At 45.5% G+C, this 13,310-nt stretch overlaps 1 protein-coding gene across 1 annotated transcript in view; it reads left to right on the top strand.

Annotated features, from left to right (window-relative positions):
- The window catches only part of adamts3 (ADAM metallopeptidase with thrombospondin type 1 motif, 3), a 434,436-nt gene that overhangs the window by 52,030 nt on the left and 369,096 nt on the right, over positions 1-13,310 (top strand). The window contains exon 4 of the mRNA XM_041185298.1: positions 10,873-11,032. Coding sequence (XP_041041232.1) covers positions 10,873-11,032 — 160 coding nt within the window. The remainder of the gene's footprint in view (positions 1-10,872; positions 11,033-13,310) is intronic.

Genomic DNA, 13,310 nt, shown 5'->3' with positions numbered 1-13,310 from the left:
AATATGAATAACATTTGAAGCTGAATTGCTCTGTTTATGAGGTATAGTGATTTGAAGTTGAATTATTTTCTTATCCAAGTCACACACTGTGACAAATTTCTTGCCCCATAGGAGCTTTATGTTTTTTTTTGTTATTTGGTGACACTTGGGAGGAAACAAAATGTCACAAGTACCTAAAGAAATGTAAGGGTGCAGAAGAGGAATTGATAAAAGCTCGATTAATGATTGCAGTGAAGCACCAGGCAGGTGGGATGGAAAAGTAGTTAAAATATATTAACACACACAGCAAGCTTCTTGAAGTTGAAATTCATAAAAGCAATTTGTGATTGACCATGGAAGACGAGAGGCTATCATCACTGGCCAACCTGTTCATTGAGAGTGATGTGGACCCATCACAAGCCACAAACTTAGTAGACAGGTTACCCAGGGTGCTAATTTTCCTAAGACCAGCCCTGTGTAAAGACCATTCTTTCTGTGAGGATTCTAGATTAGATGAGTTTCCATTCAAGAATTTCATGGGGCTGAATTTTCCCCCCATTAGGGGAGAAGTTGATTGGCGGATGCATACGGGCGCACTTCCGATCGGTGCCCCCGATAGGAGGCACACCACCATTTTATATAGGCGGGCCAGTTAAGGCCCGTCCAGCGTGACATCTGCACAGAAGCGCTATACACTCCCTGTGCGGGCGGTGCGGAATCCCAAAATTGAGAGTGCGCTCTTTTGCGCATGCGCATGAAAGAACATACTCATCTCCCTGAGGCTAAGTGCTGCTTCAGGGAGATCGGCTGTACATGTAAAAAGGACAAAAATAGAAAAATAAAATTTCCCTTACATGTCCCCTCATGTGACACCGCCAGTGGATGAGGTTTCATAATTTTTCTGCCGGGGCTCCTGGGCTGCCCGCCAACCTTATGGTTGGATGGGCAGGTCCTTTAATTACTTAATTGAGCCTGTCAATGGCCTCAATTGGCCATTGACAGGTCAGCGGGTATGCAGCTGATTTAGCTGCGCTCCCGTCTTCCTGAAAATTTAAATCGGGCGCGGTGACGTTCTGAGTTCCCCCCGACGTCACCGCGCATCATTTTATGCATCAGTGAGCGGGCCCCGCCCCCGCTCGCTGACTCGCAAAATTCTGCCCATGATTTATTTTAGAACAAACTTTGGTATTCTGGCTATGTTGCCAATCTTTTATCTTATGTCCCATCCAGTTGGTTGACTACAAAAGTTAGCAGTCCTTAATAATTGGCTTTTTCAGTGATCCTGTGCTCCCAGTAGAGACCCACGTTTGTGATAGCCCTCTCGTACCCCACTTGATTCCTAGTATGGCATGTCACTAAATGTGAGCAGAGACTACCCACCTTGGAAATAATCTTGTGTTATTGAGTCTCAGGAGATGACATGTGGATGACACAGTAGTATCAGACTCCTAACTCCACTCCTATTATGACAGAAACAAGGACCACTGATTCAAACAAATCCTTTTGTAGCCCTGATCGTGACCATGCTTCCACTTAGCAAGACTCAAATCTTGGAGTGGAGCCTTGCAAAATGATGCCTGAGATTGTAGTGACCAAAGTTCTGGGTCGTAAAACATGTTACACCCAGGTGAGAAGAGATGAATTGGCTCCCTTCCTATTCAGTCTCCTCGGTTGGTATCAACAAAGGTTTAAGTTTCTTTTTTCATGAGGGTATGCCTTTTCCAAATCAGAATGTATTTAACTATTTAAGCTGTGAACAATAAGGAACCAATCGAACATGGTTTTCCTGAGTAAAAGAAAGAACAAATTTATTTACCACTACACCTGTGAAAAATAATTTAAACGTGATGTCAAGCATTTGGCCCTCATGCAGTCAGTCAGCACAACCGCATCTGCAAACCTCCCCCACCCGCCCCCCTGCCACCAAACACAGACACACACACAGAATTAAGGGGTGTTAGAGTCCAATAAAAAAAGAAGTAGAAGAATATAAGGTTAAATGTCCTTTCTTTGTCCTTGAGGTATAGATTTTAAATGCTGTGGCTGATTTAGGTTAGCTGGTTTCTTGAATGTGGTCAGATGTAGAAGATGTTGTCAGTAATATGAGATCTCAATTCGCTGGTAGGTTTCTGGCAGAGTTGGCTTCCCGAACCGGATGATACCCTTATTCCAAAAGAGAGAGGAAGAGAGAGCAGTCTTCAGCCTGTTTCCTCTGCTGAAGACTTCCTTGACACTGCCTGTATCACTTGCAATCTCTCTCATGTGGCTGGGCAGCATTATCTTGAAATACTTCACCCATTCTGTATTTCCAACAGGTTTTGTGTGGGTTTGTCTGTGGCAGCCTTTGTTTCAATATCCGGTACTTTGCATTTTAAATGTCTCTTCCTTAGGCAGTTACGCCTTTTGAAGGGTGTCGGATTATAGGAAATGTTTCTCTCTTCACACTCCCCTGAGGGTGATTTGTTGGTTTCTCACCTTCTCCTTGGAATGCAGCCTTGCATTTTTAAGAAGTTTGCTCTGACTCAGTTCAAATTGCAAAATTTCCAGTCGGTTGAAAAATCATATTTTCAAATGTAAAGGGGATTAGCCTTGTGTCAAACGTTTCTTCTAATGAACACTGGAATGAACTGAATCAGTGATTTTTTTTCTCAACAGGAATTCTCACCTTGAAACAGCTTCTGCCCTGTTGCCAGTAGTTTGACAGAACTCCCATTTATGTGAGTAAATGGAGCTTCTGGATTGTGGCGGAGCAGCAAAAATTCCCAGTGACTATATTTATTCTAACCCATTCTTATCGATATTGGAACCACCTCTCTCTGAACCACATATCCACAGTCTGAAAACTAATTGCCTGCACCATTCAATGGAAGCCTGCAAATCTGGATTTTCTGATTGATTCGGTAGAAAGACCATCTCCAATGATGCCCTATTGGACTTCACGTCTATTCCACCACCAGTGATGTATCATGGCTTCATTATGTAGATTTACACTGTATTAAATCACTAAGGCTTCTTTATAACAACTCATAAACCCCTGACCTTCAACACCTAGAAGCACAAGGGCAGCAGGTGCATGAAGACGCTATCATCTCCAAGTCACACGCCATTCTGACTTACACATACATCATCATTCTTTCACTGTTTCAAGGTCAAATTCCTGGAACACCCTGCCCAGCAGTATTGTGGTAAACCTTCATAATATGGACTGGCATAGCAGTTTTCAAGGTGAAGGCTCGCCAGAAGGATGACCAGGAACAGGCCATGCTGGTATCATCAGTGACGCCCATCTCAGGAATGAATTAAAAGGGCTTGTTCAGCTTCAATTACTATGCAGGAAATGAACAAGGGATCGTGCTGTAACGTAGCAACTGCAGAGAGTATACCCAATCGTGCCAATAAAGAAACGGTCAACTGTGACATTTAGCCTTGGCATTTACCTTGTGCATGCAGCAATGATTCTGATCACAGAGGAAGTTTCAAAGCAAGTGAAATGAACCATGACAGTAATTCATTAAACTGTTGATATAAGAGTAATGGAGTGAATGCAAGGAAAATGCAAGGTCTAAACCGTGATGACCAAATTTGTTTTTTAAAAAGAAAACGATAGCAGGAATATTCCACTGGTAGCACCTGTCCACTTGGGGTGAGGAGAGGATGGTTGGGAAACTCAGGGCTGAGCCATTGCCTAAATAGAGTGCCACAGTGTTGGTGGAGATTAATCCAGACAGGGACAGTGCAAGTGTTTGGTATAATCTGCTGCAATGTACAGGATCTGTGATTTGATTTAATTTGCTCTGATCTCATCTTGGAGAGAGTCTAAATTAGCAGAAAAGGAACAAGGTTTGCAAAACATCTGAACAATGGTTGGAATTTTCCATGAATTGCACTAAGTGCGCTGGCGGGCATGAGAAAAGAGCTTTTCCCCCACTGGCCACTATGGCGAGTTTTTGCACAATATCATCCACTTCTGGACATGTCCCACCTCATAAATAATGCATATGCGGGAAACACACTGGATTGGCGGTGGGTGGGCTTAGATTTTCCCGCCATGCTGTGACCTCAGTACTTCCTGGTCCTGGGTACCATATGTAAAGAGCACCAGAGCACATGCCTACTTCATGTCTACAGAACAGAACTTCTCCAGGTGACGGATGGCCCCGAAATCAAAGAAGACGGCAGCCCTCAAATTTAGTGACACCTCTCTGGGGCGCCTGCTGGGCACAGTGGAAGCCCACCGCAAACTCCTCTACCCCCAATCTGGGTGAAGGCCAGCCACCAAGCTCACCAATCCAGTATGGGAGGCGGTGGTGGCGGTGGTGAGCGCCAACACCCTCCAGAAAAGGACAGCCACCCAGTGCCTGAGGGGAACATTCCGCCAGGGTAAGTCATTCTTCTCATGGCTGTCAATTCATACACTCTCAAACCCATCACACATCCACAGCGTTCGTACTCACTGCCAGCTCAAAGAACATCATCGCTCACTCTCTCACTCACACCCTCATCTCCCCTGCCCATTGTAGCCTCATGCCATCCATGGGACCACTCACACCCCACACATGCCAGGCATCCTTCTCATCTGGCCTGGCAGGTATCTTGTTTACACTCTCTCCATCTGTCTTCATGCACGATAAGCTAGCCCACAACAAGAGGGAGACATCCCAGACTGGGGGCGGAATGGCCGCCATCAGTGTGTTGACGGCCTTTGAAAATAGAGCCATCCAACTGGCTGGCGAGGATGCAGAGCGTCCCTGTGCACACGGTGAGCTCAGCGGCGCTTAACGAAGTGAGGATCCTGCACTGCAACATCCATCAGAAAATCATACTCTGAGTGATGTTTCCTGTTTCACAGTCCCCTGCCATGCATTAATTATCTTTTTTTTTTCTCGCAGGCACATCTGGGAAGCAACTGAGGGTGGGCACGAGTCAAGCCATCAGTTCCAGCCATGAGGACACCTCAAAAGAAGATTTTGCAGGCACAACAATGAAAGACCTGTCACAGCGCTCAACGACACCTTCCACCACCGCAGACACACACGTCAGTGGGACCTAGTTCCAGATTAGCTTTGGGGTCACAATCTGGTGTGCACACTGCACTGTCTGATCCACAGCAGGCGGAGGAATGGAAATCCAAGGGCACCGGCACTCTGAGGACAGCTGGAGGCCAGGAATCTGGAGTCCAAGTCAGATGATGATCCTATGTACTCGGTTCTACCTCAGTTGCGGGAGCTGCAAAGGCAAGCCCGGGAACATCAGGAAGTGATGTCTGCTGCATTCCTCAGATTGCAAGGCATAATGGAGAAGTCCATCCACCTTCAGTCTGAGGTGATAGAGCCGGCATACCAATCCACTGGTAGAATGGCGGCTGCCATGGAAACCTTGATCCTGGACATTGGTCCTGCACTGCTGCCGGAGCTGCACTCAATCGCTGAGGCACTTGTTGGCATCCATCAGCGTCAATATGACAACTGCTCCTTCCTCTCAAGGAGTCATCCAGTGGCTTTCAGGCACCCACATTGAGGAGGATCAGCAAGTGCACACCCCAGGGCCATCCTCTCCAGTGACTTTGGGAGTGTCCGACCTATCTGAATCCCCTCTTCCTGTGGCCTCAGCAGCTCCAGCTCCACAGGGCAGTACCACACCACAGTACCCTGAAAATAGGCCGGAGCCCTCCAGATCTTGGCCCTCCAGAGGATGCCCACCAAGGTCTTCACAGTCTTCAGCAGGCTGCCTCCACCTCCACTGTGGATGTCGGGAGAGCACCAAGATGTAGCGGCAGGATTAGGGAGGTTAAAAAGATGTAGTTGCACAGTGCAGGCATGGTTGCTAATCACTGTACATAATGTTCATGATTGCAAATAAACTCCCAAGAATGTCTCCTTGCCTATGGCTCCTTGTTATAATGAGCAGTATTCGTGTCACTCAGATGTGAAACCTGGGTTCCTGCACAAGATAAAGGCAGGTGTCTCAGTCCTGGGCCTCTTCCCTGTACAGTGTGTAACCGTCAGAGCAAAGTGATTGCCCAGCATCACACTCACTGGACACATTATTGATACCTGCACCTCGACGGTGCTGGTCATTGCTGCCAGAATGCCTTGGGCAGGCATCACAGAGTTCCGTCATTCTCTCTGTGTGCTCTCAGCATTTGAGGTGGGGCTGGCCCCCATCTCTTCAGCACCTGTGCCTGGTGATGCTGTGCTCCTGAAGGACTCAGGTGTGAAGGTTGCCAAAGGATCAGATGCTGTTAAAGTATCATGGCTAAGTCTCCATGATATGACCCTGTTCACAGAGCACAAGCAAGCTGCCGTCAGCCAGACAGGAGCCAGACATTCACAGAAGCAATGTGAAAATCTATGGAGTGCCTTCATTGCATCTTGCCATCATCCTCCCCAAATCTTGCAGCTATGAGGGCCTCCCAAGCACCCTCTGTCTTGTCTGGCCAGTGCGATGGCCTCATGGCATCCTCACCTTCGAGGACCTCATCACCCTCATTCCCTTTGACACCCTCCTCATTGGAGGAGATGTACAGCTTTTCCATCTCCTCTCAGCTAGGTCCTCCCCTCGTTGCAGGACCAGGTTGTCTAGCGCACAGCAAGCTATGATTATGTGTGACAACCTCTGGGGACTGTATTGGAGTGCTCCACCAGACCTGTTGAGGCACTGGAACCTCATTTTCAAGATGCCAATTATGTTCTCCACCAAAGCCCGGGTTGCAGCATGAGCCTTGTTAAATTGTCGCTCTGCTGCAGTCTGAGGCCATCACACGGGTATCATCAGCCATACTTATTTTATTCTTTTACAGGATGTGGGCTTCGCCGGCTGGGCCAGCATTTATTGCCCATCCCTAGTTGCCCATGACAAGGTGGTGGCGGTGAGTTGCCTTCTTGAACAGCTGCATTCCATGTGGTGTAGATATACCCACAGTGCTGTTAGGGAGGGAGGTGCAGGATTTTGACCCAACGATAGTGAAGGAATGGCGATATAATTCCAAGTCAGGATGGTGAATGGCTTGGAGGGGAACTTCCAGGTAATGGTGTTTCCATCTATCTGCTGTCCTTATCCTTCTAGATGGTAGTGGTTGTGGGTTTGGAAGGTACTGTCGAAGGAGCCTTGGTGAATTCCTGCAGTGCATCTTGTAGATGGTACACACTGCTGCCACTGTGTGCTGGTGGTGGAGGGAGTGAATGTTTGTGGATGTGGTGCCAGTCAAGCGGGCTGCTTTGTCCTGGTTGGTGTCAAGCTTCTTGAGCGTTGTGGGAATTGCACTGCTCCGGTCAATTTGAGAGTGTTCCATTACACTCCTGATGGTGGACAGGCTTTGGGGAGTCAGGAGGTGAGTTACTTGTCGCAGGAGTCATGAATATTGCTAACGTTATGCAATCATCAGTGAATATCCCCGCTTCTGACCTTATGATGGAAGGAAGGTCATTGATGAAGCTGCTGAGCGTGGTTGGGCCTAGGACATTACCCTGAGGAGCTCCTGCTGTGATGTCCTGGAGCTGAGATGACTGACCTCCAACAACCACAACCTTCTTCCTTTGTGCTAGGTATGGGTCCAATCAGTGAAGAACTTTTCCTCCTCCAGATTTGCTAAGACTCCTTGATGTGCCACTCGGTCAAATGCGGCCTTGATGTCAAGGGCTATCATTCTCACCTCACCTCGAGCGTTCAGCTCTTTTGCCCATAAGCGAACCAAGCCTGTAATGAGGTCCTCTGTGGGTAGCCCTTGTCCCCGAGAAGCCAACCCTGAAGCCTCTCTGGACCCTGGAAGATGTCAGGGATCTGAGACCTGCTGAGGATGTAGGAATCATTGAAGCTCCTGAGATCTCATGCGCACACCTGTAGGATTCATTTGTGGTGGTTGCACACCAACTGAACATTCAGTTACTGGACTGTTTGTTGTCATGGAGATCTAAACACCCACAAGTGCAGTCGATGGCACCCTGCACCTGTGGAAAACTAGAGATCTCCACAAATCTCATGCTTTTGCTTCCTGGATTTCCTGATCCTGGGTGAAATGCACAAAGTTCTGTGCCTTCATAAAGTTGGCGTCCATGACCTCCTCTATGCACTTGTGTGTGGAGGCTTGTGAAATCCCACACAGGTCACCTGTGGAGCCCTGGAAGGAGCCACTGGCATAAAAATTGAACACCATGGTCACTTTCATGGCCACTGGCAGTGGATGCCCTCCAAATCCCCAAATTGTCAAAACCTGCAGAAGGTGGCATATGTGACTGCCCAGTTCCCTAGACATGTGCAGTCTTCAGCGATACTGGTTCTTGCTCACCTGCAGGAATGACAAGCACTGTCTATATACCCTGGGTCTAGTGAGACGCCTACAAGTAATGGCTCGCTGTGGACCTTCAGCTGCGTCTGGAGGAGGCCCTGCCGCCCCTTCACCTTGAGGGAGGTGCCCCTCCTTTTACCTAACCAGGTGCTTCTGTCGCAATCTTCTCCATCTTCTCTGCTCCCTGTAAACCATGAGCCATGCAGCTAGCTTACCAGGCTCCATGATCCATGATGTCGTCCTTCTTCAGTATCAAAGAGAGAAGCGCTAACTCATGCATATGTCTCCTAAGGATCTCTCTTGGTTAAGTCTCCGGCTCCGGCTGCGTCTCTAGGCCCCTTCACACATGCCGGAGGGTGTTGGCCACCACTTGGATGGCCAGTGTGTAGTGCGCTTCATGGCTGTCCGACACCTCACCCATTTCCGCCCCACTCCAGTTGACCACTTGGTGGCAACATTGGTGACTGAACTGCAGGCTGTGCTCTCAGCTCAGGCACAGGCATTCTCCTAACCTGCACTGCAAGGCTGAGCTGTTAGCTTGAACCATGATGGTTACTGGTCCAAAACCTTAAGAAAGACATTGCAAGGGGCTGTGAGCGCTTCCCCCAGTGACTGCACCATGGCCACCTTTCACAAGGAGATCTACAACTTTCCCAGTCGGTCAATTGTTCTGCTGCCCCCTAAAACGCACATTAATTTGCAGCCTGCACCTGAGGGACAAACAGCTCGGAAGCATTTGGTGGCACATCCATGTTTTTGTTGTTCTTAAGTGGGCAGAAATGCTTCAGAGGCCCAACTCCAAACATCCACGCATGTCAATGGAGCTGCTGCTGAACGGTCTCAGCTGAGGAAGAATGCTCACTTTTGACAAGCTTTTCCAAGTGTGTGGCCACTTCCCTCACCCCTCTGCCCCAGCATGTGCTTATGTGCTTCCATTAGCCTGTGCTGCCTTGCACCCTGCCCCAGCCCCACCCCCATTCTCACCCTCACCCCCACCCCCACCCTTGCCCTGGCACCACACTGAAAACTAGATGGAAAAAAGCGACTTGCCTGTTCCACCCACCCACCCAACCACCCAAATGCACGGCGCCTCTTCCTTGTAGTTGTATGGGCGACTCTCATGAGTGCTGCGCAAGGCTGTGTGCACTCACCTCTGTGTTCCACTTGATGTTTGGCATGCCTTTTAAATGCAGTCATAAATCACGCCTCTCTGAAGTCACGCCAACGTGGGAATTAAATTTGATGTGGGAGGGTGATTCCGGCATGCGGGCACAATAATGAGATGCAAATGCATTAAAATTGAGTTCCTGACATTGGACGGCGGGAAATGCAGCCCGCCACTGATGGGGGGAAGGGCTCTAGTGGCGTCCCGGAATTACGTTGCTGGGAAACCTGACTAGGGCCATCTCGTGATATTTTCCGTTCACACCGCCAAACACACTATTCGCAAATGGGAGCGGAAAATTCCGCCTAATGCCTTTAAAAAATGAGGTAAAACTGCAAGGTGATTTGTATACTATGCCCTTGGCGAATGTAGCACCTGCAATGAGGATTGTGAGAGGAATTAATAATTTTAGGGGGAGATTTGCTGGGTTGGTGCCAGCCTTGTTTTAAAGATAGAACTCTCACCTCTGAAGTGGAATGCCATGAGTTCAAATCTTGTTTCAGAAAGTTAAGCTACATAATCCAGGTTGATATTTTTGATAGGAAACTGAAATAAACGCATTGTTTAGCACAAGAGCTGTTGTCTTTGAGTGGCTTTTTGGTATGATGGAAAATTAAATTCCAGTTATAAAGCATTTTTTTTGTCTAAAATTCAGACTCAGTGATGTGAATTTATAGCATGCCATGTTGTGAATAAAATAATTTATCCGGCCTTGAAATTCCTATGTGTACTATTTTATGGAGATGCGTAGAAATATATAGTACAGAAAGAGGCCATTTGGCCCACCACGCCTGTGCTGGCTTTTTGAAAGAGCTATCCAATTAGTCCCTCTCTTCCTCTATAGTCCTGCAAACCTTTACTTTTCTATTTTACATCTAATTCATTTTTGAAAGTTATTACTGAATCTGGTTTCAGCGCCTTTAGAGTCAGTGCCAGGTCAACTCAACTAGCTGCATAAAGAAATTCTCCTCATCTCCAAGACTAATTATCTTAAATCTGTGTCCTCTGGTAACCAACCCACCCACCTATGCAACCAACCTTTCCCTGTTGACACCATCACAAAACCCTTCATAATTAGAGTTACCAATCCATGTATGTTAATCAATGTCTCCACCAAAGTTGTAGAGTGAGCAACTTCAGATGTGTTTTTAAGTTGGTATCCCATAGTGTAATTTCAGAGGTTAATTTAGATCTCCATATGTCAATTACATAAATTTTCCATTTGTAAATTGGTGAATAAATTCTCCCAAGAATTAAAAAAAGACCTATAAATATTTTTAAGTCTAATTAAATTTGCAGGCATTTTGAATTAGCATTTGAAAGGTAATAATTAGGAAGAGTGTTTCTCTGTGCTTTGAATTTCTTTACCCTTCGTCACATTAATATTTGACTTAGAAAACCTGTTTTGGACTTGTTTGTAACACTCTTTTAACTCTCTCATCAGGCTGGAATGATCCGAACAGACCAGGAGGAATATTTTATTGAACCGCTAGAAAAGGGCAAACAAGCAGAGGAAGAAGAGAATGGCCGAGTTCACGTAGTGTACCGTAGATCAGCTGTACATAATTCAAATCCTGAAATCCTTGGTGACTTCTATCAAACAGGTTGGTATCTGATCTAATCTTTGGAATAATGTTTATTTAGTATGGTTGTTCATCTGAAAACAATTACTGAGCAGATGATGAGACTCAGCAAAGAGGAGACGATGATTTGAGGTAGTTAAAAATAACTACCTCAAAAAAAGCATGTTTTTGCAACATAAGGAGTGCATCTCACACCAACAACATGGTAATAAAGGAATGTTTCCGCTCCATGCCTTTTTTCCCAATAAATGCATAACAAAACAACTGCTTCCTTGTGCTGATGGAAAACCTCAAGTTTTACTGTTGCCATGTGACTGAATTGTGAAATGTTTCTCAACTCAGAAGGCTACCATTGGGATCTCTTGGCAAAGTAACCCATATAGAGATGAACAGCTCACTGAGAATTGCATAGTTGTAGGATGGACAGTCATGGGAGTGGCATTAATGGGTTGCATGTTCTTGGAATGAATGTTCCTGGAAGAGGGCTCACAGAATAGGCATTCGAGAAATGAATGTCCAAAGGAAGGATGTTCATTGGACCATTATTCATGGGAGAGCTACTCATGGGCATTCATTGATGTGCATGTTTTGAATGGGTGTTTATATGTTGGGTACTTTTAGGATAGTTGTTTGTGGAAGTGCTGCTCATAGTTTTGGCACTTAGAGGATGGGTTATGATACCTGCCATTCATGTCAGTGAAATTTATCATTTCAGTTGTAGTTTCAATTTGTATGTCAATTATAAGCCACGAGCTTGTCCATAAGAAGATGAAAAAAATCCGTTATCCTGGGCTTACAAGTAGATAACTAAAGGGACATATTTGCTGGATAGCAAAGATCAACAAGTGTTCAAATTGCATTTTGCCTATTTGTAGGCCTACTCTTTGTTGCTATGACCTCAGTGCATTTACAATATTATTAAAAGTACTGAGACTACTTCAAAGCAGCAGATTAGCATCATTTTGTAATCTTATTTACATTTTACAGCCGATATTGCAAGACTCTGGCAGTACAGAGCACCTTATTAGAGTTTATTTTCCTAATTACAGTAAATTGATGCCTTTGACCACTATGACCTACAAATGGACATATTTACAATCACTTTAACTAATAAGCTTTTGCTAAGAACCAGATGTGTTGATGTTGGCAGACCAGAAACATGGCTGACAGCGGAGCATATTTCATGAGGATCAATGCACAAAGAGAGGTGCTTTACTGAAAAGAAATTAAATTTCAAGTATACAATGGGTGGGGATTGCAACTGAAAGAAATATGTCATGCGTGCTCTGCCCAAAGGCAGGTTCTTGGCTCGCTGTCTGCTGATGTTTCTTCCTAAGCAGTTTCTCTTGGCAGTTTTTGTCAGTGGTGGTTTGCCATTGCCAGTCTCAGGGGCAGGAGGAGGAGGCAGGTCCCAAGCCTACATCAGCTGGAAGAGAAATTGAACCCATGCTGTTGGCGTTATTCTGAACCACATGCTAGCCATCGAAGCTAACCTACCCGGAAGGAAATAAGGAGGGATATAACAATTGTAGAAAGAGGATAAGGAATGATACATCATCGATAGAAAGATTTTGTATAAGGAATGTCAGAACAGCTATCAAAAGAGTGGTGTAAATAGCAAAAATGTGATAAAAATAATTTATCAGTTATTGAAAGAGTGGGAATAGCATCAGAGGGGATAGTTTGAAATAAATTAGTTAGATCCAAGTAACAGTAAATGGGTGCGGGGGGAGTTACTAATTGGAACTTGTATAGTTGGACAGCTGGGTGGGAAGCTGTTTGCCAAATAAAGAAACTAGGACACTGTACAGATTTCAACATCGGGGAGGTTGAACAGGGAGGATAGGGCTAATTTGAAAGGATGCAGTGAGACTACAGCCAAATTCACTGAGACGAGTAAGCAGCATTTAAAGAAGGTAACTGATTTTGGAGAAGAATCTCTTGTCAATATTAATTGGGAAACCAGATTTATAAATGGGTCAAGAAGAAACATTGAAAGGATTTAAAGCTACTATGCAGGAAAGAGAATAAGGATACTCTTCATTTTAATAAAAAGGATAAACACAGCAAGACCTATGGCACAGGGGCTTAATTAGGAGATTAGAAGGAAATTACTTTAAAAAGATAAAACAAAACACAAATTGTGTAGACTGGGGTTCATACAAAAGGCAAATGATGATAAAGATCAATCCCAGAATTAGCAAAAGGAACCAAAGGAATTTTTCAATTATATTACTAGAAAGAAGCTCAGGTTATAGGGTCTATTTAACAATAAATTGGGTGCCAATATTCTAGATGA

This window comes from Carcharodon carcharias, chromosome 4 (assembly GCF_017639515.1).
Source record: "Carcharodon carcharias isolate sCarCar2 chromosome 4, sCarCar2.pri, whole genome shotgun sequence".
NCBI classification, from domain to species: Eukaryota; Metazoa; Chordata; class Chondrichthyes; order Lamniformes; family Lamnidae; genus Carcharodon; species Carcharodon carcharias.
The sequence above is the reverse complement of the archived record's forward strand: the minus strand, read 5'-3'. Positions and strand labels throughout refer to the sequence as shown.